The 26,444-nt window shown below is 45.2% G+C and overlaps 2 protein-coding genes, 1 long non-coding RNA gene and 1 other non-coding gene across 6 annotated transcripts; 1 reads left to right on the top strand and 3 right to left on the bottom strand.

Annotated features, from left to right (window-relative positions):
• Positions 1-2,555: 2,555 nt before the first annotated feature.
• LOC128430872 (cyclic nucleotide-gated channel cone photoreceptor subunit alpha) lies at positions 2,556-6,324 on the bottom strand. Its single transcript, XM_053416975.1, has 7 exons — positions 6,275-6,324; positions 6,044-6,142; positions 5,515-5,565; positions 5,141-5,230; positions 4,710-4,814; positions 4,516-4,622; positions 2,556-4,430 (listed from the first exon to the last, which is right to left on the bottom strand). The coding sequence occupies exons 1-7, from the start codon at positions 6,322-6,324 to the stop codon at positions 3,076-3,078; spliced, it is 1,857 nt and encodes a 618-aa protein (XP_053272950.1). The 3' UTR covers positions 2,556-3,075.
• A 653-nt stretch (positions 6,325-6,977) lies between these two features.
• On the bottom strand, positions 6,978-11,719 carry LOC128430873 (uncharacterized). 3 transcript variants are annotated; one of them, XR_008334078.1, is made up of 3 exons: positions 11,444-11,719; positions 9,052-9,182; positions 6,978-7,058 (listed from the first exon to the last, which is right to left on the bottom strand). It is a non-coding gene; the product is annotated as an uncharacterized LOC128430873 (long non-coding RNA). The 3 variants fall into 3 exon arrangements; XR_008334080.1 differs by having other exon boundaries at positions 11,451-11,719; XR_008334079.1 differs by having other exon boundaries at positions 11,521-11,719.
• On the top strand, positions 11,544-11,616 carry trnar-ucg (transfer RNA arginine (anticodon UCG)). Its single transcript has one exon. It is a non-coding gene; the product is annotated as a tRNA-Arg (tRNA).
• Positions 11,720-13,483: 1,764 nt separating the features above from the next.
• atp1b1b (ATPase Na+/K+ transporting subunit beta 1b) lies at positions 13,484-20,189 on the bottom strand. Its single transcript, XM_053417288.1, has 6 exons — positions 19,956-20,189; positions 17,174-17,302; positions 15,837-15,992; positions 15,558-15,742; positions 15,197-15,280; positions 13,484-15,056 (listed from the first exon to the last, which is right to left on the bottom strand). Exons 1-6 carry the CDS (start codon positions 20,044-20,046, stop codon positions 14,799-14,801), a joined length of 903 nt encoding a protein of 300 aa, XP_053273263.1. The 5' UTR covers positions 20,047-20,189; the 3' UTR covers positions 13,484-14,798.
• Between the last annotated feature and the right edge of the window lie 6,255 nt (positions 20,190-26,444).

Raw genomic sequence — 26,444 nt, 5'->3', positions numbered from 1 at the left:
CACGAGGGGGAAAGTGCGATCACGCCACCAGCCCCAGATCCCAGTACGGGCTGGACAGCTCTGTGATCGGACACAGGGCACATGAGGACACCAGTCTGAGCCGAATCTGAGCAAAGTGATTGTTCCGTCCAAACTGCAGAGAAGGGTCAGTCCACACTGAAGCCCCTGAAATGTTCCCATCAGCCCCTCCTTAGCTGTTAGACCCACAGTCTTAGTGTGTAGAGCTGTGGTTTGATCTGCGCTTATGAGAGGGGGGGGGACAACATTTAAAGGAACAGCGACGGTTTGATTGACTGCGCTCGGTGAATTCTAATGTGATATCTCGTTTAAGTCCACTCGAGGCCAAACGGTCAAACCTCGCTCTGTAGAACAAGAGGAAGAATGCTGTCGCGTTCATGTTGTGTAGTTTAAGTTTTAATGGATACACACAGGCGAGGGTACCTGTGTGTCCCCATCCCACCCCTCTGTACCCCTCTGTACACAGAGACAACACTGGTGCGGATGTCTTCTGTGACTCCGGGAAGTCGGTACTGTGTGGACACATCACTGATCACATTTCAGTTTGGATCTATCATTGAGAATGAAAACGGGTGTAACCACTGTCGATGTAGAAGTCGTTTTTGTGTCTTTTGTCAACATGAGTTGGAATTTCAACTGTGAAATCAACACCCCCCCCTAAGAACAGGCAGACATTTTCTTTTTCTTTTATAATTCTGTTCACTTTATTGGGCCGTAATTTTTTTTATTTTCGACCTCTGCTATTTTCAAACTTTGTCAATTGAAGCAAAGGAACACATGTCATCAGACGCCCCCTGCTGGGTTTTAAATGACTCGACAGTTGAACCAGGTTATTTAAACCACTTATGAGGAAGATAGAAAAATACTAATTGGACCCAACTGAAATATCAGTTCATTGAATTGTTGTATTGTGCTCATACAGTAACTTTGGATTTGTACATTGTTTCAAAGATGATCCTCTGCTCATTTACTTAAAATTATATATACCCAGAACTTTTAAAACCACAAGCTGTGTTCTTGAAATCTAAATTTGTTTTTCCAGAGTTCCAATCATTCAGTAGAAATTGAGAATCAATGTGAACCATCGCATCAAGGTGCAGCCAGTCTTTACTCAAACTTGAGACGGATCACAAAGCTCAAGCACAATGTAAGTAATTGAATCTAGTGGCAAAAAAAAAAGTTACGGTCAGTTTAACATGGTTTTACTTCCAAATAAGTGGTTGAGGTCATTTGGGTGAACTGTGGATAAATGTGGCTGTAATGCATTGGAACAGTTTCCCCCCTCATGGGATGGTACAGTTTTATGTCACAAATTGCTAAGTGGACCTTCAGTTAAGATTTCTTACGATTATTTCATGAACGTTTCCTTGAACAGACCCTTGTTCAAAGTGTAACCTTGTTGAAAGCATCAGCTTTCAGGGGAGGGGAGATACAACGAGGCCTGTCTGCTTTCTGTTGTCATGGGCACTTCTGTGGTGGTGGAGGGGAGGTTGAATCTGTCCTGTGAATCAAGACTACCTGATACTTTGAATCTCTGCTCAGCCTTGGGGGGGCGGGGGGGGGGGGCACTCCGCAGCAGGCCACTGAACCACGGTGCTCAGACCGCCACTGCACACGAAAACCCTGAGCCATTCTTTGTGTTCCATTGCTCTTTATTTTGTTCGTGGTCACGGTTTCAACCAGACCTGGGCGAAAATGATGTTGGAAACTTTCCTTCCCTGCTTGTTCTGGCCTGAGACGGTGGACAAACACTGGACTGTGTTGCAGAGTCACCACAGCACTGTAGTAAACTTTGCTCATGTTGTTCTTAAGAAAACCTCAATCATTTGGAAGGTTCAAACCAAGTTTTGAGGATGAGTTCCGACAGTTATCCAGCCCAGATCTGGTTTCAGCTGTTTTAACATTACTCTGTACCTCCGTTTTGTAATGCTGAAGATGCTGCTCACCTGGGCTCCGGAGCCTTGTGAAGGTCAAAGGTGAGAGGGCAACCTGATCTTGGAGAGGGGAGCGGTTTTCTGGTGAATTGGTTTTACTCGGCAGTTCCAAACAGTTTCTAAAAAGATAAAGGCTAAACTGATGAAAGGCTAAAAGTATTCAGTGTTGTGAAAACATGCTAAATAAAGATGACTGCTTTTTTCCAAACCTGTGTCGCTGTCGAACCCTGATTTGAAATTATTTCTGCTGGATACACTGAAAGTTTAACATCAGGTACATTAAGTGTATGTTGCAACGAACAGCGAGGTAAATTAATTCAGCTCATCCAGCTGCTGCCATAATATTTCATGCTGATTTAAAAGTGTCCGGGGGGGAGCTGGCCCCAGCTGAAATCTTACATGATGGAGCAACTTACTGAAATAAAGCAACACTATTGCTGAAGAGTAAGATTATATTATCTAAAATAGAAAATGCCCGCAAATGTGAATAAAGGTTTGTCACTGAAAGATGATCAGTGGTGTCCTTATCCAGCCTCAAAGGACATAAGGGAAATGGACAAATCAGACCAGTGTACGTACTAAAAGAAGTCATTCAAATTTTATTATGATCAATTGAAAATGTAGTTACAAGCTGAGTCTCTAGAATGTCTATTCATTTCAAACTGGTCTTGAAAAACAGACCCATCTTATGCTCTTATTTAAAAGTGTCACTTTTAAAAATCCATGCTACAAATAGGACAAACTGAATGCACAATACATTTTTCATGGTTGAACATTTTTTACAGCGTTCTTGTCAAACTTGGAACAGGTGCGCTGAAGAGAACTGCATTTTATGACCAATCTAGGCAAAGTGGTGCTGAAAGTACTGGTTATGTAACAGATTGCTTTATATGCTCACATGAATACATACCTGAATTTTTTTTTAAACATTTATCGCCAGTGCAAATCAAATGACAAATTTATGTTCTGAGATCAGAACAATACCTTATTTGATATTTTTTGTTACCCGGTACTATAAAGTATAATTTACTTATGTACAAAATTAATCCAATGATGAATGGTGGGTATGAGGTGTCCTTCCTTTGATGACCCTGGAAGAAAATGGAAGGAGTCCCGCCGAGCTCTACTCGTCTATCCTGAGGGTTCGGACCTGGTTTGAAATATTACTGAGCCGCTGTTTGAGTTTACGCTGGGAGGAATCATACTGGTCTGACAGCTTTCGGAATTTGACGCTCATGACGTCCATAGTGGATTCGATCTTGTTGACTTTGTCCTCCAAGTCTTTGGCATCAGAAGCAGTGACCAGTGACTCGTCGATGAGATTATCCTTCATCAGGATGGACCTGCCCTTTTCCTCGAGGGCGTTTTTAGCATCAGGGTACTCGGTGAGCGCCTCCATCAGATCGTCTTTGGACAGGGCGAACAAATCCGAGTAGCCCACACTTCGGATGTTGGCGGTTCTTCGGTTTCCCGCCTTACTGCCCTTGATCCCTAAAATGCTAATTTCTCCAAAGTATGCCCCGTCACTGAGAACCACGAACTGGGTAACCCCGTCGTCTGCTACCACGGCCAGTTTTCCTTCTTTGATGATGTACATTTCCCTGCCAATGTCCCCCTTCTTACAGATGAAATCACCGGGACTGAAAACCTGAGGCTGAAGCTTGAGGACCAGCTCGATAAGCAACCCTGCTTCACAGTCCTGAAAGATGCGCACTTTTTGTAGGGTCTCCAGATGCACGTTGATGGCTATCTCCGCCTTCAGCTTGTCCGGCAGGTTCTTCAGCACTTGCTTTTCATCACAAGTTTTCTCCTCTGTCCACAGGTAGTCAAACCACTTCACCACCCTCACCTCCAGCTCCTTAGTGACCTTCCGGAACTGCATGTACTGCTTGATGGAGTCAATCTTAGCCTGGAACTCTACACGTGCGGCGTTCATGTTAGAAATCATAGCACCGACATTTCCTACAATGGTGGCAAAGATCAGAACCCCAGTGAGGAAGTCACACACTACAAAGAAGTATTCGACATCTCGGACTGGGGGTGGCGTCTCGCCAATAGTGGTCAACGTAAGAGTGGACCAGTAAAAGCAGTAGACGTACTGTCGGGCCAGACGTCCAAACTCTGGTCTCTCCAGGGATGGATACACCCAGGTGTCTGAGCCAAAGCCGAGCACCTTGGAGAAGGCAAAGTAGAGGCAAGCGTTCCAGTGGATGATGATGATGATGTACAGCACAAGATTGCCAATACGGAATATGTTGGGGAAGTTGGTTCGCGTCTCAGTCCGATCGAAGAACTCAAAGAGTCGGGCCAACCGAAACAGACGGTTGAATCTCCACTCGGGGTTGTCAAGTCCAATTTTCAGGAAAATAAAATCAGTGGGAATTAACGACATTACATCTAATCTGAACTGCCGTGTCTTTATGTACTTCTCTTTCAGGATCTTTTCGTCCCTTACGAGCAGGCCTTGCTCCAGAAAACCTGTTGACACATCAGAGCGTGATCAGCTTCAGGGTTTCCTGGAAATCACAAACGTCGCACTATCGCCCAATGTCCCATCACTGACCTGTTCTGGATCTCACAAACGTGTCGGCTAAGTACAGGACGTCTGAGCCGTAGTCCAAGACCAACCACAGAGTTGTGTTAGCAGACTGAAGTTCATTAAAACAAGACCTGCAAGGACATGGAAACATAAGACAAGGACCTCTGGGACAACATTAAGATTAATGGTGGAAAAAGCAAAATGCCATGATGTCCGACCTGGCCACCAGCAGCATCAGGTTGTAGAACACTGGGATGGAGATCAGGCTCAGCCAGTAGTAGTAAATATCTGTGGCAGGGTCCATGATCCAAACCTCCTTCTTTCTGAATGAGAAAAAGTACTGTAGGTTTATGTCGTATTGGAAATGACACAATCCGGTTTAGAAAAGATCAACTTCTGGCAAAGCTCTCAGAGATGCTTTACATACTCGAGGAGAGGTTAAGGTAATAATCTATAAACTCTTTAATACAGAGAAAATGATAATAATGAAGTAATACGTTATTTCACTGGACAGATCCCCATAAAACTTGGTGCTGTATAGGCCAAGAAGGAACCAATCAGCTCAAGGTAATCCGGATCCAGGATTTGTTTTTCTTTAACTTTGCAACATTGGTTGTTTCAGCCATGAACATAATTTAGAAGTACTTACGGCTCTTCCTTCTTCTTGTCGTCTTTCTTGTCGTCTTTCTTGTCGTCTTTCTTCTCATCCTTCTTCTCATCCTTCTTCTCATCTTTTTTGCTGTAAATATCCATAAGCAGAGGCCGGCTGGGTTAATATGTTCAATCTACAGCTGACACACAGTGGGGTTAGAAAGCCAGAGGGAGGCGCTGTGACGCTGTTAAAACAAGCAGCCAGTCTTTGTGATGCCATTTTCAACAACTGAGAATTTTTCTGAGTTCAGACATAACACAAACACACAACCTTTAATTTTAAGAGTGCCAATATTTTGAACACATATATTCAAGAGAACTTGGAGCAGACACCGTCAATTAACAAGGTAGTGTTATGAAAATGTATCTTACTCATCCTTGTTGTTGCAGTTGTTTGTGTTGTGTGCAGCAAGAGGCCAGCGGCTGTCAGTGCAAAAGGAACAAGTACATGTAAACAAAAAAAAGGAGAAATAGACAGATATAAATATATATTGTGTTAGAGCATAAGGATAAAAATGAGGCCTTTATAGAAGAAAGTCCAAATGTCGTCAATAAAGTCAAACTACTTTTTTATTTGAAATGTTTTCGAGAAGATTTTTATCTAACTTCTAGCATTAGAGCATATAACCTTCTGCAGAATGCTTAATGTAGATTCCTTGATGAAATTATACTTTGCCATTGCTTTTACTAATAAGGAACTTCTTTGTTTTCTACCGAGTCTGGTGATCAGTATCAGGTCTAAGAGACAGAGCCAAAATCTATACACCTCTCCATTTATTTCAGACACTGTCTTGATGACATCTTCAAACCTTTTTCAAAATGGGTAAATGTTTGGATTTGAGGATTTAATTGTGCATCAGAGCTTTCAGAGGCTGGACGTGGCTTCAGGTTCCCAGCTCACCTGCTCCTGCTCCTCATGTCGCCCTCTGTCCTCTGGCTGCCGGAACTGGACTCCACGGGGCCGACACTGCTCCTCCCCCAGTGCCTCATGCGGGACAGCCTTGGGAAAGAGATGAATGTGAAGTAACCGGCAGATGAGCTGGCTGCCCGGGACACAACACCTGTAAATCCTGCAACATGGACTGGCTTTGTTCTGGGACTGCACTCAATTTGAGTCATAAGTGGGACTCACCTTGACAGCAGCCCTGTTCCCGCAGAACATGTCTGATCCTGGGTGTCCATCATCCTGGAGACACAGATAAATTGTTCACTGTTATTGTTCACGCTTATTAAAGTATATTAAAATAAATCTTAATAATGGATTTCAATGTCAATATCCCTACATTAGCTTTAACCTGGCGGACATCTACTCATAGATTGACCCACACAGAGTCTATTATGTTCTAACACGACATGTAGATTCTCACACGAACAGATATTACACAGAAAAAACTCTTTCAAACATGTATATGTCGATAAATGAGCTTGTGGAGGACACACACTAACACACACACTAGAACACACGCACACACACTCACACAATTTACATAATCAAGTCAGACTCTTGTCTTGGCCTGGCCTAGCCTCATTAATAAATGAGATCACGCACATACACACAAAAATAAGAGAAGTTATACATTCATAATAAAGGTAAAGTGAAGACTGACTGTCAGTTTGTGTTTAGCCTCATTAGCTCGCCCCGTTTCTTCTTTAGCACGTTAACTCAAATCCTCCTCTCCCAGATTACATCAGCTAAAATTAGACTTTCAGCCGTGTGGGACTTTGAAAAGCTCAACTTCTTAGAACTTCTGTTCTTTCAGTCCCACTGCAACATGAACAACAATCACTCTCCATCCTGAGGGAATAGTTTACCTGAATGTGAGTGATGAAGACGAGTCAGGAGAAGTCAGGGTGAGCTCTGAATCGGCCTCATGCTGCTCCTGGTCACTTCTTCCTCCGTCCAATCAAACAGGAGTCTGCTGGCCACGGGATTCAGACGCAGAGATCACACTGTTATTGTGTTAAATCCTCTCACGTAAGACACAGCAGAACTCATTCCAATCCTGCTTTTCCAGAGAAAAACTCATCCTCTGCTGTGGAGCAGCTTCTTCTGTTCATCCACAGTGCACCACCTCCCAGCAGGTGATAGAGGGAGGAGGGAGGAGGGAGGGGGGGGGGGGGGTCCTGCTCCTATCTGAGAGCTGCAGGTGGAGTCTGATGTCTCCCTTTAGCTGCACACGCTCTAAGAGGATTTACTCAGACTGGGAAGGAATATAAATAAGGACTCAGAATCCAAGCTGTCAACCAGGGAAAGGGAAGATTACACCCCCATGATATTGTCTCCTATGTCAGTCCATATTAAACTGTAACAGCATAATAAAATCAGTTAAAAATATAAAGATACACACAGATTTCTTTTTCATGTAATACTAATAACGTTGAGTCATTAAATGACGAGAAATCATTTGATTTGTATTGCACAAAATAAAAACTATGGCAGACAGATATAAAGTTTTGGGATATATATAACGATATATATATATATTGTTATTTATGTGTGAATGTGTGTGTGTGTGTATCATTGCCACTGGGGCTGGACTGCAGCCACACAGCAGAGTCAGATTAGCTGCCGTCCATGAGATTAGCTGTAATCTGTTGATGCCTCTTGTGGAGCGGGCGGAGGAGAAGTGATGGATCACAGCTCACACTGATGAGCACTGGTTGGTTTGCAGGGAGAAACAGTCTGTGAGAGAAACAGCTGCTGTCCTCAGATCAGCCCTGTCATCCTGATGATGAGCTTCTATAGACATAATAATAATTAAAAACATAATAACACATAATTCCTAATCCTCAATTTATTTTTACTTCAGTTTGTTCCATAACTGGAAAAACATGTTTACACCTCCAGTATAAGCCTTTGTTTGAGTGCTTTTTGTCCGGTATGTTACGGTCATGAAATAACAGTGTATTTTTCGATCTTTCTTGAGAAGTAATCCTTTTGTATTCAAAGTATTTTTACACCTGTTACCAACCACTTAAACTTATCTCACTTACTCCATTTGAAGACCAGCTTAACTCCCCTGTTCTTAGCTTGAACACAACTTTATTAAAAACTGCCCTGGGTGTGTTGGAGCTGAACACGAGTCTGACTCCTGTGAATCAGGAGCAAAGCATCTCAGGCTAGATATTCATGACTCCACATGTCATTAAGGATTTAGTGCAGAGTTCCTCTTTGAAAAGAGGATGTGAACTTTAACTATTGGTCTGTTTCTGCTCTACCTGCTGCCTCCCTCTGTCCCTGGTGCCTAAGGGCTTCCTGCGACGCTCACTTCAAGACACTGTCCACGACCCATAGATAATCGCTGGCCCCATGTGCATTTATAATTGCTGAGCTGCTCTGGATTCAGCTTGTTGTCTCCAGTGCCTCCCAGGGAGCACTGCTCAGCAGCTCAGAAAACAGGGGACGCATCTTTAACAGCATGTTTAAATAACTTGTGAATTGCGGGATATAATGAATGTTAAGAGCAAGCACAGTGTAGAGGACCCTGGTTATAAATAAGTCTCTTATAGTAAAGGAAAAAGAGTTGGACTCAGCGTCCTCCACTGCATTAAAAGTCATTTTCGAGAACAGATGACCTACTCCATCTCCAAAAAGAACTGGGAGAAAATGGTGTGATGATTCAGCCAATGAAACTAATCTTTCGTAATTAGTGCACGTACTATTTGCAAATGTTCACGAATAAAAAGTTACAAGTAAAAATCTATAAATCTGGATCTACAAGATTGAAGCAGGTTACAGAGAGAGGCTCAGTCTCAGCACATCATCATCACTGTTGATACCAACTCCCAGTGCTGCTGATGTGTTAACAACCTGCTGACAGCCGCCGCTGATCTGACTCACCAATTAAACTGGTTTCAGCATGAGTGCCAGCTCAGCATGCCCCCCTCCCACGGGAGCTCAGCGATCACCTGGCATCTTCTGGCGTCTTTGCTCATCTTCACCTCCGCTAAGGAGACGGTCCAGCCTCACAGAGGACAAAGCAATGGTGCGTTCAGGCGTTCATCATCCATCTGTAAAATCACCACCACGGCACCTTGTGCTGATGAGGTGGAAACAACAGAGGTAAACAGGGATGAGGTTTCAAGAGTTGCATTCACACACTTTCCCACATCATTCATACATCCTGTCAAAACAGCCATCAGGGCCAGTATGGTCTTCAGTCCCTAGCCCGTGGACACTCCGGCATGGAGGAGTCGAACCAGCAACCCTCTGTTTAGTGGAAGGCCCTCTCGAACTCCTGAGCCGAAGCCGCCCGATGTCTGGCTTTCAGCCACATGCATGGTGAGGTATTTAAACCAGTCAGGGGTGCTATGTCAGAGTAAACAAAGCAAACAATGGCCTGGGGCCCCCCAGCTGTGGGGGGGCCCCTGCAAGACCGGCTGTCCACATCAACAACCTCATTAAATTCTATGATCGGCTATCTGCAAGATACTGCAACAACCGCATGAAACCACCTAACGAATTTAATGTAAGGCCCCCATGTCCATTGAACCTTATAAGGGCCCCCAAATTCCTTGAAACGGCCATGACCGGATTTTAAATAAGCCACGTCTAATCATGAAAATACAAATATACAGTTTCATGATATATTTATCTTTGAATGTAGTAAACTAATCTTCCCAGCATCCTTCTGTTTCCTCTTATGTCAGCTGCTGTTGTCAGCTGAGTGATATTCGCACCTGCCCTTTGATTTATCAGGCGCTGCTGCCCTCTTGTGCTCAGAAGTAAAACAAATATATGCAGTTATTAAGACGCCTTATATCATCCAAACAGCCAATCATGAGGCAGCAGTGCAGAACTTCAGCTAATGTCCATATATGTAGTGAGGGTGGTTCTGAAAGTCCTGCCATTTGAATGTGGCTTTGCAGTATTAGAAGTCTGATTCACTGCAAAGGCCTCAAATTGGCCTTTAATGAACGTGACAGTGTGTTCAGTGAAAGTCAGTGTCGTCGTCCCCCCCCCCCCACTGTCGTGAATCCAGCAGAGGCTTTGTGGTGTGTTGGAGCAGGAGACTGGCAGCATGAATCTGCAGGGATGACGGAGTGTGACGTTCCTAATAAAGTGCTCGGCGGGTGTGCGTCTCAGAGAAGAGCCACAGAACATCAGATTCTGTCCTTCTGTGTGTGTGTGTGTGTGTGTGTGTGTGTGTGTGTGTGTGTGTGTGTGTCAGTAATTCTGCAGTGTGCGTTCCCACAGTCCGCAGCTAATCATGTGGGTGATATCTGAGTGAGACAGGGACGGAGCTATCAGAGGGACAGTCCCCTCCTGCCTGCCAACCACGCAGCCCGTGTGTGTCACATGATGCAGTGTAATCAGCGGAGTTGACCTTGTGATGCTTGACAGTGTGTGAATGAGAGCTTGGGGTCGGGGGGGGTGTGAGTGCGGCCCCTGCAGACATTAGACTCGTCCTGACATTGCGTCACATGCGGAGTAGTTTGAGCGAGAATGGAAACGATGACAACATTTCAATCCCATTACATTAGTGGTAGGCCTGGCTTGTTGCCATGGAGCCTGCTTGTTGGTGTGTGGTATACATTGTGTGAGTGAATGAGCTGCAGCCTACAGGAAGTGTTGGGTGAACACCCGGGGGCCCAGCAGGCCTGAGGGCCCTCGCGTTAAGGTTATAAATCCACGCCACCAACCAGGACACATATATTACTAAACCATGCACCCTGGGGAGAAGTTGTTAGAACTTAATAGTGTAGTAATTCTGTATTTTTGTGTGTTTTTCCAGTACTGCACAGTGGTAATTTATGATGATCTGATCTTTATCTTGAGGACAAACAAGACCTTCATCACTTTCTCTATCTTATAGCCTCTAACTCCTGCGAGAACTCAGCTGCCCGAGATCATTGTCCCCCCCACGCAGATAGAATACAAACAGAAATGATGATTAACACCTCATGGCAAAACCCCTAATGTCTTAATCTCATGCCCTCCTCTTTGTCGTGAGACGACCCCTGGCCTTTTCTCGGGTGCTCATGTTTCCGTCTGCCTGCATGTCAGGTATCTGGTGGGTGGGGCAGGGGGGTTGTGAGAGCAGCCCCCCCCCCCCAGTCCGTCTGCCCATTTGTACTGAATTTCCTAAATTACCTCTGGGATGTTCGATAGACAGTGCCACACAAACCTTACTGGGAAGTGCTTTGAGTGTTCTTCGAGACTAGAAACGCTCTATATAGATAAGATAAGATAGAGCGTCAGTGATCCACACACGGAGGAAATTCAGCAGCAGACGGCAGCTCAGAATAATTCATTTTAATTAAGTATAAGGACATATGAAGACAAAAGATAAGGAATCACCAGTTACTTTGCTTGTGTAGGATTCCGCTGCAGCACTGTTTACCCCCGGAAACGCCAGAAGCGTTTTCATTACTCACTCAGCGGACAGTGCTCTCCATGCGACCACGTGGCCTAATGGATAAGGCGTCTGACTTCGAATCAGAAGATTGAGGGTTCGAGTCCCTTCGTGGTTGATCTTTTCCTTTACTTGAAAATTCTCGTAGCGGGAAGGGTTGATAAAAATAACGGCTGCTTATAGGACAAAGGACACGGGTTCAACCCCCCGTGCATTCTGTTCGTGACGTTCTGCACAAGGGAAGTGAACCTTTTAACGCGACATTTTTGCAAAAACGGGACGTCAGCCCGAATTGATAACAAGATGCATCAGCAAAGATTTAACCACAGCCTCTGAGAAGCAAAGTTCACAAAGCAGTTAAAACACTACTTTTCTGACAGCTGGTGATTCTTGTGAGTATGGAACCTGAGAAGTTATTAATAAATAATTAGCTGGAAACTTGACCCATTTGGGCAAAATGAGCAATTTTAAGCCTGCAAGAAAAATTATAAATGATATGCTACTTATGATCATGTGATGACCAGGTGAATGATCTTCACTAAGGTTGAATCATATCGCCCATTCATCTAGTTGCGAGCAGCTCCAGACTGCGATCCGGAGGAGGGACACGCTCTGATCATTGAGGCACAAAAACGACAAAGGGCCGTCCTGTCTGATCCAGTCTGACAGAAGGGAGGCATGGGAGGAATGTGTCACAACACATGCTGCTCATTATGTTGTGTTTCATCAGTGTATGTGTCGCAATCTAAAACGACAAGGGGCTTTGTGGCCGAGCGCAGACAGAAGATCCCCGTCTTTGTTTTCATTCACACAAAAATATGACTCTGGGTTGTTGTTGTTATTTGTGTCTAATTTATTGTTGTTAGAATGTTTTAACGCAAGAAATTTGAGGATGTGACTTCTGTTATTCACATTTAACTATGCTTGTATTGAGTCTGTGCTCGTCGTGAGGGTTGTAAACTCCAGGTAGTCCTCTTGTTTCTGTTTGTGTATAAACAATTATCTAATTGTAGGAGAGTTCATTCTCATGCATTCAAAGTTTGTGATGAAAACCAAGATGTCCCATGAAAAGCTCCAGAAAAGGTTCAAAATTGGAGACCAATCACACAAGCCCCTGGGAGGAGGTAACAGAAAGAGCCTGAGTTGATAAACAGCCTCTGATTGGTCGGCCCTGCTGGTCCCTCTGGCTCTTGGTGGCTTTCTACCTGCTCTGTGGTGGAGCCTGAAACAACAACCCTCTGTTAGCTACTGCACAGCGGCGGCCTCCTGTAATTTCAGAGCGGCGTGTCTGCAACCGATCCGGGGGCCGCGTCCTGCCTGTGCACTGAGAGCCGACTGATTGAACAGTAACAGAAATCGTGCGGTCACTCTGCTCCTCTGCCCGAGCCAACAAGCGCTCATTTATTCATCTCTGGGCTCAAACGGGACTTTGTTAAAAAGAGAAGAAAGAAAGTGAAGACATGACTGAGTCTCCTTGTGTTCTTCCAAAATAAAGGAATGCTTTAAAAGCCCCTCCGGGTCCTAATGGCTAATTTAGAAACTGAACTGTGGAGTTATTCATGTCTTATATTACTCATAGTATTACGCATTCTCTGCCGCCAAACTCCTCTCCATACAAACATCAGAGCTGCACTGTAAGGGCCTTCTCTTAAGCTGCCCCCCAACACATCAAACACTGCACTGTCTGTTCTTCAGAACTACTTTCAATGTTTAATGATGTTATGGTTTTAGATTTTTATCTTACGTGTCTTTTATTCTAAGTATATGTAAAGTTTTGGACTTTCTTGAAAAACACTCTGAATAAAATATATTGAATTGTTACCTAAATGACCTTATCTGCTCTCCCTACACATTTTCATGGACATGTCCGTTTGGGAGCGAGGTGAAATGTGATTGGATGATTCAGAACAGCCCCAGTGAGCTGATAAGACAGAGCAGAGAGGGCGAGGCTTCGTTTGTGTGACAACATGAAGAAAAACACCAGAAAAGGTCCATTAGGATTTTATTTGTTTCTATCTCTGAATGACAGAGGTGGATGAACAGTTGTGAATGAACAGATCCCCATGAACATTAAAGCCGACATCTCCTAAAGCCTCGAGCTTTGCAAGAACTCTGTTTGTTTTTTTTAAATGCATGAAGATCAGGTCAGTGTGGAATTAAACTGCCTGTTACTACATTCATGGCAGAAAGATGAGACATTGACTTTTAATCACTTGACATGATGAGATCCTAAAAACGAGTACTGCATTGCTTCCAATTGGACTCTCTCCAATGTGTCACTTTGGTATTGCATTTATACATTAAAACATTCTGCGAAGAAACAAAATGTACAACTGCATAAATATAAAATCCTTCCACTGTGTTAGATGACATTCGGGTATGTACAGCAGAGCGCTGTGATGAGTCCAGCAACGAAAAAAACGAGACAACTTAAAAACGTGTTTAGCACCACTGCCCTGACAGCAGGCTAAAGGCTGGACACACAACTCTACATTCAAGGCAAAACAAAAAAAATCAAGAGTAAAAGGCATGAAACCAAGATTTAAAAATCCCCTTCACACACTTAGGTGATTTAACAAAGCACAAAGAGAAAAAAGGCAAAAGTATAAAGAGTCTCCCTTGATCAGGTGTACAACACATAAAAGAGGAAAAGGAAATTCCCTGGAGTGCAGCTTTTTTTTTTTTCCTAACACAGATCAGAAGAGTGTATCATGTCAAACCATTTTAAAATCATTAAGTAAGTGGGAGTGTGTGTTCATGTCGGAAACACACACATACACAAACACACACGTGTGTGCTTTATAACTGCTAGAAGGACGTGGGTTGGAAGGACCGGAGTTTGATGACTGCACGCTCCGGAAACATCTACTAAAGCCACGGATGGCAGCGATACGCAGAGGGGACGAACACAGCTCGCTACACATCAGAAATGGAATTACACTTAACACAATTCATCGATGAACAATGTCCCATGGCTTGTGGAAAAGTCTCATTTACAGCAGAATAAATACTTTTATTAGGCCTAATCGCTACTCTTCCTCTAAATTACATTCTAAATGCTAGTGACAGTAGAAGCTAGTGATGAGAGCAAGACGGATACACATCGGTCCTCTATCAGTTTTTTTTCCTTTCATTATTAATTTCAAGACTAGTCGTGATTGCCAGAGCCGCTACAACCTACTCCCCCCTCCCCTCCTCACTTATCTCCTATATTAGATCGGTATTTAGCTAAGGACAAAGGGGCGGAGCAGGTGGGGGTGGTGGCGGTCAGACGAAGTATTATGTTTCCGATGGCAGTCATTAACTGTTAATCGTGAACTTGATGTCAAAGCGTCCCTGGTAGCGGTCCTTGTCGCTGTAGTCAATGTTGTCTCCGAACACTTTGCACTCGATGCGCACTTCGCCTTTCATGGTCAGGTTGGTGAACTGCAGCGCCACCAGTGGCTGCAGGTAGTGAGGGTGCAGCAGCTTGCCGTAGTACGGGTAATACTGGAGGGGGAAGCCGCCGCCGATGCCGTAGTACTTGATCTCTCCGACTTTCCCAGCATCCTCCTCTTTCTGGAAACACGGAGAGATGAACAACATGGAGTGAGAAGACTTCAGAGCAGGAAGAAAAGAGCTGAGAGAGCTTCTTAGTCTCAAACTCTGTGATTGGTCACTTTTAACATCAACAAATAGACATGTCAATAACCGTGTACCTTGTTAGTGCAGTAGATGGGAATCACATTGGGCTGCACCTTTGGCTGAGCCTCTTCAGGGATGGATTCATTCGAGGATGGAGGCTGAACACAGAACACAAGTTCGGAGGTGAAATGGATTCAAGGACTTTCAGAAGAAATCCACAATGAATTCTGTCTTTTTCAAGCAGAGACCATTCTGTGTGTGGTTCAGTAAAAACATGAAACGTGTGATTCTGTCAAACTGAAAAAGGAGCTGTCTGAAAAAGTTCTGAAGCCAATAGTTGTGAAATAATTGAAGCCAAATAACACAATTCAAACATTTGTAGTGGTTTCCTCTCAAAAACACAACTTAGTTTGCAAAAAGCCATTTGAAAATTACCTTTGGGCGGAAGGACACGATCCTGTTCAGCTTTACAATCAGGCAGGGCTTGCCCTCCTTGAAACCAAACTCGCGGTCCTCAAGGCCGGAGCAGGGTCCCAGCACCGTCCTGGAAAAACGACAGGCCTTCCTGACGCCCACGTCGCTCTCCAACTCGTCCCTGTACTTGGAGTCTGCAGGCTCATCTGTGGTGGGGGGGAGGGGAGGGAGAGTTAACCATCACACAGGACATCTAGATTATATGCATTTTATATTTATGAAGCAGCCAGGAAATAATACCTCCACAGTCCTCGAATTTCATCTGGTCCTTCTGGTTCTCGTCGTCATACTTTTCCAGGAACGTCCTCAAGGCTTTGGTGTAAGGCAGATACGTCTCCAGTTCCCCGGTGTTGAAGGCCAGTTCAGATTTTTCTGACTTTGGGGTGTGTGAAAGGCCTGCAGGGACAACACAGCCATCACTTGTTATTGATATATATATAAAAAAAAGAATGTGGGGACTGCTACAGCTGAAGTTGTCGATCACACATCAAGATAGTGCATTCCATCTTCGTTTTGCAAATTTAATCATTTTATACCATCATTTTATGGATTTACAGTTAGTCGGTTTGACGACATGTTACACAGGCTGTCAGGGGAGGATTCATCTCATTAAGAGGATTAGAGTTATAAGGCAATGTGAGTGGAAACAGAAAGATTGAAGGTTGAAACAATTTTTTTTTTGTTCAGTCATCTGGCTGACAGCCGGCGTTAACGGAAAACCTTAAAAATGTCCCGTTTGCTCGCAGGAAACACGTTTAGGAACACAGACTATGTGGAGAAATGGAGGATTGTTGCCAACTTCTGCAGCTGATGTGATGAATATTAACGGCAGGTCTCAGCTCACAGATAGTGTTTCCTCCTGCTTGTAGTCTTCTGGGTGAAGACAGGCTGAACAGGCGGAAAACGGTGCAGAGCAGTGTCACTGAAGTCAGAGGAAACTGAGAGATCTCATGTGACTGGGTAAAGGAAGCTAATGAGTGACTGGTCCTTTGGTCCAGGGAGCAAACACGTCAAGGAGCTTATTTTAACGGTGGTGACCTCATGAACACACCAATCAAATCCTTAATGATTTCATTTGGAAAGTGTGAGGCCGACCTGCAGTCAGACTAGAGGCTCGCTCCCTCCGGTCTTCACTCTGTTCTCTACACATGCTCAGTTCGGTTCTGTAACACCCAGCAGCCCCTCACCACCATGGAAACCAGTCTGGAAGGTGTACACAGGGGAGGGTGCACTGGGACCACCATGTGCAGATGTATGAATGTTTCCAAAACAAGAGTTCTGAAGGCAGTTATTGATCAGATTGGGAGAACCCTGTTTATGTTCAAAGGTCATTCTTGACCGAGGATACAGCAGATGAGAAGTTTATTGAGTTTGTTTTTGAAACTGAAGTCATCATGACGGAAACTATAAATTATTCAGGCAGACCGGTGTTTCAAATAAAATGTTATTTATATTTCTATCCAAGGACATCTGGTTTTAGAACTCACTAGACATCATAACACAGTCCCTTCACCAGTATGCATTGCATCTGTATTCACCCTAACTATGAGCAGGTTTGCGTGGAAACCACTTCTTACCGGGGGGTGCGACTCTGTCCTGCCATGTGGGCTTGTAGTCGCTCAAGGTGAGCAGCAGGGCCTGGATGGTGCCGATGAAGATTCCAGCCAGGCAGCCGTAGAAGATGACGTAGAATGAAAAGATCTTAACTGTGGAAGGAAAACAAAAAAAGAGAATCATCATTTCTGCCATGAGGGGAAAAAAAGACACTGGTCAATGAGGGCACAGTCACATACGAAGCAGATCAGCTGCGCCAATTTGTCAACTTTGACCGTGATATTCGATCTATGATTGAAATCAATATCTAGTAATATACATCTGCGACCATGGAGCCTCCGAGTCCATGGCTGGGCCCTATAAATATGGGTGGCTCTCTTAGGTTTAATTTAACTCTCCTAGTGGTATAAGTGTTCAGGCTTCATTTTCTTTCTGTTAAAAAAAACGTCTGATCATCTTGCACCTTGTAATGTGCATATAGTTTTTTTCTTCCCCATCATAATCATCACAGCATTAGAGGTTGTTGTGTTCGAGAGCGCTTCACCCTTTAATGAGGTCAAGTCTGGTTGGGATCTCTGCAAATTGATGAAAGATGGACTAAAAGCCAAGAGAAATGACCCGGAAATGTGCACAAAAAGTTACCGTGAGCTGCAAAGTCGACACTTCTAAGAAGAGGGCCGAAGATAACGTTATCTCAGGCTTACCCCGGGTCCAGGTCTGCAGCTGCTTGATCCCGTCCCCGCTCTGTGAAGACGTCTGCGGGCGGGATCAAGCAGCTTGACGAAGGAGAATGATTTTATCTGCGAGACCAGATGTGAAAAAGAGGAGCCGTGTACTTCTAAGAACCCATAAGTGCACTGAACCCTCACTGACCTAGGGGCCAGCGTTGGTACCCAGTAAAGGGGAAATGTAATTCACTATCACAGCTGCACGGTGGAGTAACTGCTAAAAGGAGAGTGGCACAGAGTGGCAGATGATTTAATGGTCCCCTTAGACCATTAAATTACAGACCACATGTTATTCACTTGAACTCTTTGGCCACTGGCGGGGGGTTTGATTGGTTTATGCTACAAAACCAGAGAGAAATCCCAGCATGAAGTCCGCCAGCGGCAGGAACATGGACCTGGGGTCAAAAGAACGCAGCAGAGGAGAACCTCAAGGAGTGTGAGAAGACACCAACCCAGATAAAAGTCCAAAGCTAAACAAGAACAGCCTCATCAGCGTTTGTAGCAGCATTCAGTCCCCATGAACCTGAATGGTTGTGCAGGAACAAACTCTGCACAACGCAGATTATAAATGCTGACAGGGAAGCTTTACTGAATATGAACTTCTACTGATAAATAACTTGTGCATGTTATCCTCATGCTCTTAAATCTATGCCAACAACCATCTACACTAGTTTGAGCAGCTTCTCCGGCTCCGAGGATTGTCTATGGGACATGCTATCAATGTAAGAAAGTACAAAGGTAGCATTCATAATAAAACAGTGGCAGCCATTGTCTTTACAGATTTACAGGAATTCAGCTGTAAAGCTTGTGCACGCTAGACAGTAATCACCAAAAGGCACGGTCGTCTCTGCTTTCTAATCAATTTGGAGCACGAAGACGGTTCAGCCATACGCTGCTTTGGCGAGGGCCGCTGCTGCTGCTGCAGGAGGCAATGTCAAAAGGTCACGGCTGCCCGAGAGACACGACACATTACGTGTTGGATGCAGGGACGTAGACTAAGGGGACGGCTGCAGCGGAGGAGGTAGAGAAGGTCTTTCAGTGGTCATCAAGACAAGAATAGTGCTTTACACCTGACGTGCAGATCTACAGCACCTGATCTGAGCTGCAGCACGAGAAGGACGAGGCACATTCCACTCGTGCTTGTAAAAAAACTACAGAAATGGCCCCAAAAAAAAATTCATGCGACATGAGGTCCCACACGTCCCTTCCCTCAGAACCCCTTCCAGCACAGCACTGCGCATGGCACACCTCGCAGATGCATCAGCATTTTTCAGATGACCTCAGAAGGACAAACATGATCCAACCAGCCCCCCCCCCCCTCCCCATCACCATCCTCCTCCTCCTCAGCTTCACTCAGCCGGAGCTCCTGCACTGACCCAGCAGACATGGCGTCACTGAAACAACATGTTACCCAGGTGTTAGTGTCTCCTCGGCGGCCGGGGATGCGTGTTTGACATTGGGAGGGGGGGGGGGGGGGGGGGGCAAGGACACCCCGGGGGGCCGCACCGTGCACCGCTGCTCGGGAAACGGGAGAAGAAAGGTCGCGGACACAAGTTAATCAGCGGGCATTGTTCGTTAAGATCACAGCGACATCCGATCACAGGAGGAACCCGACCCGGATCGATGGTCCAAGCCCCGGCTCCCGTTTCCCCGAGCGGGGCCCGATCACCTTGGCTCACCTTGGACTGTGATGCATTTTTAACCCTTCGCAGTGCCCACTTCCAAAATAAAGAGACAAGTTTCCCCAACGACAGGCAGCCAACGTGAGGTCCCATCATTCATTGGCTTTGAGCAGCGTCGACGTAGAATGAATGGAGATCAGCCGGAACTCGCAATCGCACACATTCGATCACCTTGAATTTTTGTTTTATTGAACAACAGCTTATTCTTTTTTTAAATTAGAGCCCAAACACCCACACAGGGGGTTCGAGTCCCGAATGCAGCAAAGTCAAATCGAACAGGTGGCGGGCAGCACGAGGCGGACCGGCAGGCGCGCGGCAGGTGCCGGGAGCGCGCCGGGCCCCCCCGTCTTGCACCGTCTCTACACGGACAACCGCGATCACGCGTGGATACTCACACCAGCTCCCCCCGGTGCGACCGAGGAACTCCCGCTTCTCCGAGTCCCACACGAAGCCTTTCCAGCCGCCGCCCTCTTTATCCGAAGGCATCTTTTTGATTATTTAGGCTTTTGGGGCTTTTTTGGTCTTCTTGTTGTTGTTGTGTTAATTTCCTCGGTGGACTTCCCTCCAGTGATGTCAAACCCAAAGTCCCCGCTGCAGACAGAGGCACCCAGCTCGGTCCTGTGGAAGGTCTCCCGTATATAAAGCGTCCCTCCCTCCCCTCGACTCCGCCCGCAAACTCCCGACGAGTGACCGGCGGAGGGGGGCGGACCCGCGGCCGGCTAATTGGCGGAGCGCGGAGGGCCGTGCGTAGCTGCCCGCGTCACGATGACGGACAGGCGGCCCCGCGGAGGCTCCTGCACGCGCCGGCTCCGCGCTGCAGATACCGGGACCGTGTGTAAAGTCACTGCGCTCTCTCCCATCACCCACGACCAGGACACCATCGTTTGTCACATCAGCACTTTAATATACAGTAGGATGCTTAAGATTGTTTAGTGAGTTCACCCCAAAAATGAAAATGCACACATTATCTCCTCATCACTATGCAGATAGAGGTGATGGGTCCACAAACACACTTTTGGGAGTTGCAGCTTTGCAGTCAAATCCAATCAATTGATGTAAATGGTGACAGATTCTTTAAACGTAATAAAAAAGCCTCTATGCTGCTCCTCGGGTGTCATCCAAGTGTCCGTAAGCCAGGGTATTCAAATTCCCCCTGAAACAGGGTCATTTACACCATTTCTGTAACCTAAATGTCCTCTGATGTCCTTCTATGCATCACAGAGGACATTTAGGCTAAAGACATGGTCTAAATGACGCCAATTTGAAAGTTGGGGCTTACGGACACTTTGATGACACCACAGGAGCAGTAGGTTTTTATTTCCATTGTTTATTTAACGTCTGAAGAAGTGGTCCCCAGCTACTTCAATCGTATTGGATTTGGCTGCAACTTTGTTTTCCCCTAAACCTCGAAAAGTGGTTTCACCCACCCTCCCACTGGCATGTGTGAGGAGATAATGAGTGAACTTTCCTTTTTGGGTCAACTATCCCTCTAAATTTAGTTTTTGTCTTCACATCTTGGCACCACGATGTGAAGACACGTGTTTCTTTTACTTTAACATGTTAGCCTATGGACCTTTGTCTTATAGTCTGCTAATCCATAAATACAAATCAATCATACACACGCTCACATAGACACACACACACAAACACACACACACAGCTGACAGTGTAATCATAAATCCTCATCCCCGAAGGTTCATTTTTCTGAAACTGCTTCTAAGGAGGTGCTGGTTCGACCCTGTGAGGAAGAGGTGCATCTGTCATGTTCGTCTGCCCTCGGCGGAGAAAGGGACACAAGCTCCCTCCTGTACGACACGACTAACTGCAGCACGAAACCATGAATCAGCAACTCCAGAAACAGTTTCAGCACAAAGTGAACATGCAGGAGGATTCATTACAGGGCTGTCACATTTATTTTACTAGGTGTTAAGCTATATAATGTATATGCAATGTATTGTCCCGTATACATGCATAAATGCACAGAGGTTGTTGATGATGGTGAAAGAAAAACAAGAGGAAACCGTGAACGTATGTCTTTTTCCATTCACCCGTTCACACACACATTCAGACAGGGCCTCTAAGTGCAGTACTTTCTGGCGTCACTGCCGTTAGAGGCACTCTGGGGTTTAATGTCTTGCCCAAGGACACTTCGGCATTGAACCGCCGACCTGAACCTCTCCCTGAAGGTGTGAATGTTATTGTGAGTTCTTGTCTCTATTTGTTGACCCTGCCACAGACTGGCCACCTGCCCAGGGTGTACCCCACCTCTCGTCCAATGTCAGCTGGGATTGGCTCCAGCTCCCCCTGTAAGGACAAGGTCCTGGTTCACGTTGTGGTGTAGTGGGGCTTGTTGTGTAATCTGGACTACATGCCAGACGCCGCATTGATCTGTTGTGTCAGTCAGGAGTTCCCGCTGCACATTCATATCAGGTCCTTGGGACAATGCTCAGCGGCTCTCGCACAGCTAATCTTGATAAAGATCTAGGCCCTTGTAGTCCTTCACACACCCCACCCCCTCATACACCTACCCCATCAACGCCCACTATTCCAGTGACCCAGCCACTGGTCATGAATACTGAGCGGAGATAAGTACAGTGACGCCAGCCTGAGATATTCCCGGACATGCGTCCATCTCAGAAGGGTCTCAAACCACAGAGGGACAATAAACCAGACAGACTTTTTCTTATTATCTGAACACACATTTCCAGGAATGTTTCCCCTGAGAAGAGGCTTCGATTTAACCACATCATCACTATCCACACAGAATAAACCTAATTTTGGACCCTGTGCTGTAGCAGCAGAAACTAGATGCTGGCCGGCTGACTTTATTTTACAAACCTTGGCATAGGTGAAACTGCATGTCCTCTTTGTTTGTTCGGAAGAGCAGAAGCTAAAGGCTCATTATTCAGCATGACGGTTCAGGTTGAGTCACGGCGTGCTGACAATTACCACAAGTCACATGCCGAATACCAGATTACAGTGTGCCAACCTACAATTCTGAATAAAGTCAGTTCCTCTCAAACAGTCATTACGGCAAGAGTTTCATCCCGTCCACTAACACATCTGAGCTACGGGCCTGTGCGGCTCACACACAGATCTGTTCCCAGTTTAACTTGGTGGGTGTCCTGTGTTGTTGTGTGCAATGGACCCCCCCCCCCCCCCCCCCCCACACACACACACACATACACACAACACAGGGATAAAAAGCTCTAGTTACACAGCATTGCCAAGTATACACATACAAACCTGTATATTTATCCTTCGAGCTACAGCCCATAACCCCTCTCAGAAGCCGGCTCCAAGGGCATTTCTGCTGCCAGTGCCAGGTGCCACTCGATGACCCAGTTTTCTATCTGAGCCGGATCTAAATTACCCAGCGCCAAATGACTGCGGCTCCTAAATGGTGCACATGCCTCATTTAAATTAATACAAATAATAGTTTAAACATTTTATTTACAAGAGATGACTCTGTTGACGACCTGCCCCTCAACCATGCAGTGCCTGCTGACACACACACACACACACGTGACACAGACGCATGTAGATCCTTCAACTTCACATTCTTGTCTGGCTGTGTGAAATGTGTGTGTTCATGCATGCATGTGTGAAATCGCCCAGCAATGTGCTGCCACCCGTGTTTCTCGTGCTGCGTACATTTGTTTGAATGTAAACACGCGTGTGCCGGTGGGATCCGTCGGGATTACGCAAAAAGGGCGTTTTGACCTTTAAATACCAAACCAAGGACAAGACAAGTCAAATCACTAATGTTGTCTAACGGTCTTTAAAACCACCATGAAGGAAATACTCATAAGCATCCCAAGGCCCAATTTACCATATGTCAACCCGACGCGGGTTATGTTAAAGTTTATACAACAGAACGTGCACAATTGGCAGAGTTTTGGTGGTGGTTGAGTTTGATTGACAGTGTTTAAACAAGCGATCACCAACTCTCACTTTAAGGATCTTTTCAGCCTTTTAGCTGAGATCCACCGAGACACGGACGAACACGATAGTTTAGGTCTTTTCATGGGATTTATCGACAATAAGAATAATTATAGCCTACAATATCTCCAGGCTTATCTGCTTACCATAGTTCACTTGAGAAGATACTGAAGGGTGGGAAAGAAAACATGGGAATGTCGTGCTCGATATACATTAGACAGAGCACTGTATTTCAAGCAAAACATATTTTTATTTATTTATCTTTTTTGACTTCCTTTCCGCTGCACTCATAGTGGACTCCCTCTTCTAATCACTCAGAAAACCATGATGGTGCTGCGTTTTTGTCCCGATCCAAAAGTGGTCCTAATTTCCCCGACTACAATGCTCATTTCCTGTGTTTATACCCTGAAGGTAACCATCAGGTTGGAATCACAGGGGCAGAGTTTGCGGAGCAGCCGCTAAGATAAAGCCTGCCATTTTCCCCTAATGATACAGCCGGGGCGTCTAACAGCGACCACACCCAGACAACTGATGCCTCTTGTTGGTGTGTGTACACAGTAAACATGTGTGTGTGTTGTCAGGTCGATGGGGGAGGGGAGACTCGAGGGGAAAGTGAGTCTTCCTGGTTTAGGCCCCGCGCAGGTGGCAGACAGCATGTTTCTGTAGCCGATCAACTCTCACCATCATTTTCCCCTACTCAGGCCTGCAGTAGTATTCATGACTGGCAGGGGTGTGTCACTCTGATGAAACCGGAGAGCAGAGTCCCAGGTCAGTCTGACCTCTACGGCACAATTCTGCTTTGCTGGAAAGTGGCAGTGAAAGATGACTCTCACCATGTAAAATAGGTGGATTTTATAAGTGGAAACTGACCCACTGCCGGGTCTTTTCGGGGTCAAAGAGGTTAATTAGTGAATAATTAAAACAGAACTGAGGATTATAACTCTGTACTATAGCACTGACCCTTGTTAACTGTCATTCTCACAGCTTCAGTGTGAACTACTTTTAAATGCCAGGGAAACGCTACATTACTTTTTTATTATGATCATGTTTTATTAAATTCTAGCAGAATAACATTTTAGGGAGGAAATACATTTGTTCCCTTATTACATAGAGATAAATACATTGAATGCATAATGTGACATTTTTACTGCAGCGTTGTCGAGTGCTGAGTTGTAAACATTGGAATTTTAGCCACGTCAAGCATCCGTCTGTAAAGAAGTGTGGTAAATCTAGCGTAACGACTCTAAGCAGGTATCCAGGCAATGACCAAAGTTCACACATACACCTATCAACACATGTGAAGCTCACTAATTGATGTGTTGTATTACATTTGTTTTATACCATAATGCATTTCTGAAAAACAGCTTATGCTCAGCGGAAACAATCTATGGCATCGGCATTCTGTGCTCGGTGCACAGACATGAGATTAATGGTCATCCAAGCATAGAAGTGACCTTTGATTGCCGGTAAACCTTTGACCTGAGGAGGTGACAGGGTTTCCAGGTCCCTGTTTTTTTCCCCCTTGGAATGGGACTATATCTTTGAAGAGTTGCCACAGGCTGAATTGTTGTTCCGCTCGATGTGTTGAGCTGCTTCTCATGCAAACCTCATGAATATCCAGGGGTTGAAGAGGGCCAGAGCTATAGGTCCCCTTCACTGACGACTCAGGTTACATCTTTTTAACTTCTAATTCCTTCTGGTACAAAGAGTCATTTGGAGTATAGACAGAATACTACAGGATCACGTTTCGGGCTCTCAGACAGTCATTTCCGCCTGTATGCCCACAGACAAAGCTCCTGACCTTGACCACGTTGTGCACTCTGATAGCAGACTGTACTCTGTAGCTGTTTGTAGGTGAAACACTGAAAGGCATGCCATCGTACACTTTGTTGCAGAATACTGGTGTGTGGCATTTTGGTGGGAGGGAGTAGATTGATGGAGGTAGATTCACAGGCAGTGGGTAGGTGTCACCCAACTAAAGATAGAATAGGACTTGTGCATTTCTTCAGATGATAGTTGGGGGAAACTTCGTCGCTTTGAAAAATGTTCTAACTGCATGGCAAACAGTCAACAATTCCTTTTCTCTTTTCCCTGAGCAATTGTCTCCATGTTAACCAGTCACCAAGACTCCACTGGTCCAGAGTTCAACTGATTTTAATCTTATTTGTAGAATAGGGACTACTTCGTGTTGAATTGTAACCAGACATCAGACAATAAACAGTATGTGGCATCCCACAAAGCTCCATTCTTGGCCCTCTTCTATTCACCATCTCCATAGTCTCACGAGGTCAGATAATGGAAAACGACCACAGACGTCTGACACAGATGAATATATGTGATTATTATGTCAGCGTAAAAGCTCTGAGTATGTGCATCGAAGAAAACAAATCGGTCCAGACGGATAAATGGAGGCAAAACTTAAATGAGCAATGGAAGACAATGACCTTTGGTTGAGTGAGTAAATAGTTCATTCATCTTGAAAGTTGTAAGTGATCCACAGTTCAGTGACAGTAGCAAAGTGAACTGTGAACTGTAATAACAGTTAGTGCCTTCCACGCTTTAGTTTTACTGCTTGTGAAAACCCTGTTGAGATATGGTACTGCTGTATTAATGTATAATGTTGCTGATTATAATAAGACCAGGAAGGGAGGAGAAGATCTCAGAGTTTGGTTGACGACACGCACAGGGAGTTTTGAACGATTGTGATAAAATAATTATGTTTTTGCCTCATTAGGTAAAGGCTTTGATCTCCATGAGGTCTACTGGTCCTGACAAGGTCACTGTTTATGCTGCAAAAGGTCCTACAGAGGTGACAAACACACACACCCATACACACACACACACACACACACACACACACACACACACACACACACACACACACACACACACACACACACACACACACACATAACTTTATCTGCAACCCGGAACACTGTCAC

Source organism: Pleuronectes platessa, chromosome 24, assembly GCF_947347685.1.
Source record: "Pleuronectes platessa chromosome 24, fPlePla1.1, whole genome shotgun sequence".
NCBI classification, from domain to species: Eukaryota; Metazoa; Chordata; class Actinopteri; order Pleuronectiformes; family Pleuronectidae; genus Pleuronectes; species Pleuronectes platessa.
Note: the sequence above shows the minus strand (reverse complement) of the source record. Positions and strands in the feature narration are given on the sequence as shown.

Coding starts and splice junctions, on each gene's coding strand:
- atp1b1b (XM_053417288.1), bottom strand. CDS start 20,046: ATGCCTTCGGATAAAGAGGGCGGCGGCTGGAAAGGCTTCGTGTGGGAC. Junction 17,303..19,955: donor TCGCACCGGGGGGAGCTGGT/GTGAGTATCCAC, acceptor TTCCTTCCACAG/TTAAGATCTTTTCATTCTAC. Junction 15,743..15,836: donor GAAATTCGAGGACTGTGGAG/GTATTATTTCCT, acceptor CCCCCACCACAG/ATGAGCCTGCAGACTCCAAG.
- LOC128430872 (XM_053416975.1), bottom strand. CDS start 6,324: ATGGACACCCAGGATCAGACATGTTCTGCGGGAACAGGGCTGCTGTCA. Junction 6,143..6,274: donor GGAACAGGGCTGCTGTCAAG/GTGAGTCCCACT, acceptor CTCTTTCCCAAG/GCTGTCCCGCATGAGGCACT. Junction 4,431..4,515: donor GTTTGTGAGATCCAGAACAG/GTCAGTGATGGG, acceptor ATGTGTCAACAG/GTTTTCTGGAGCAAGGCCTG.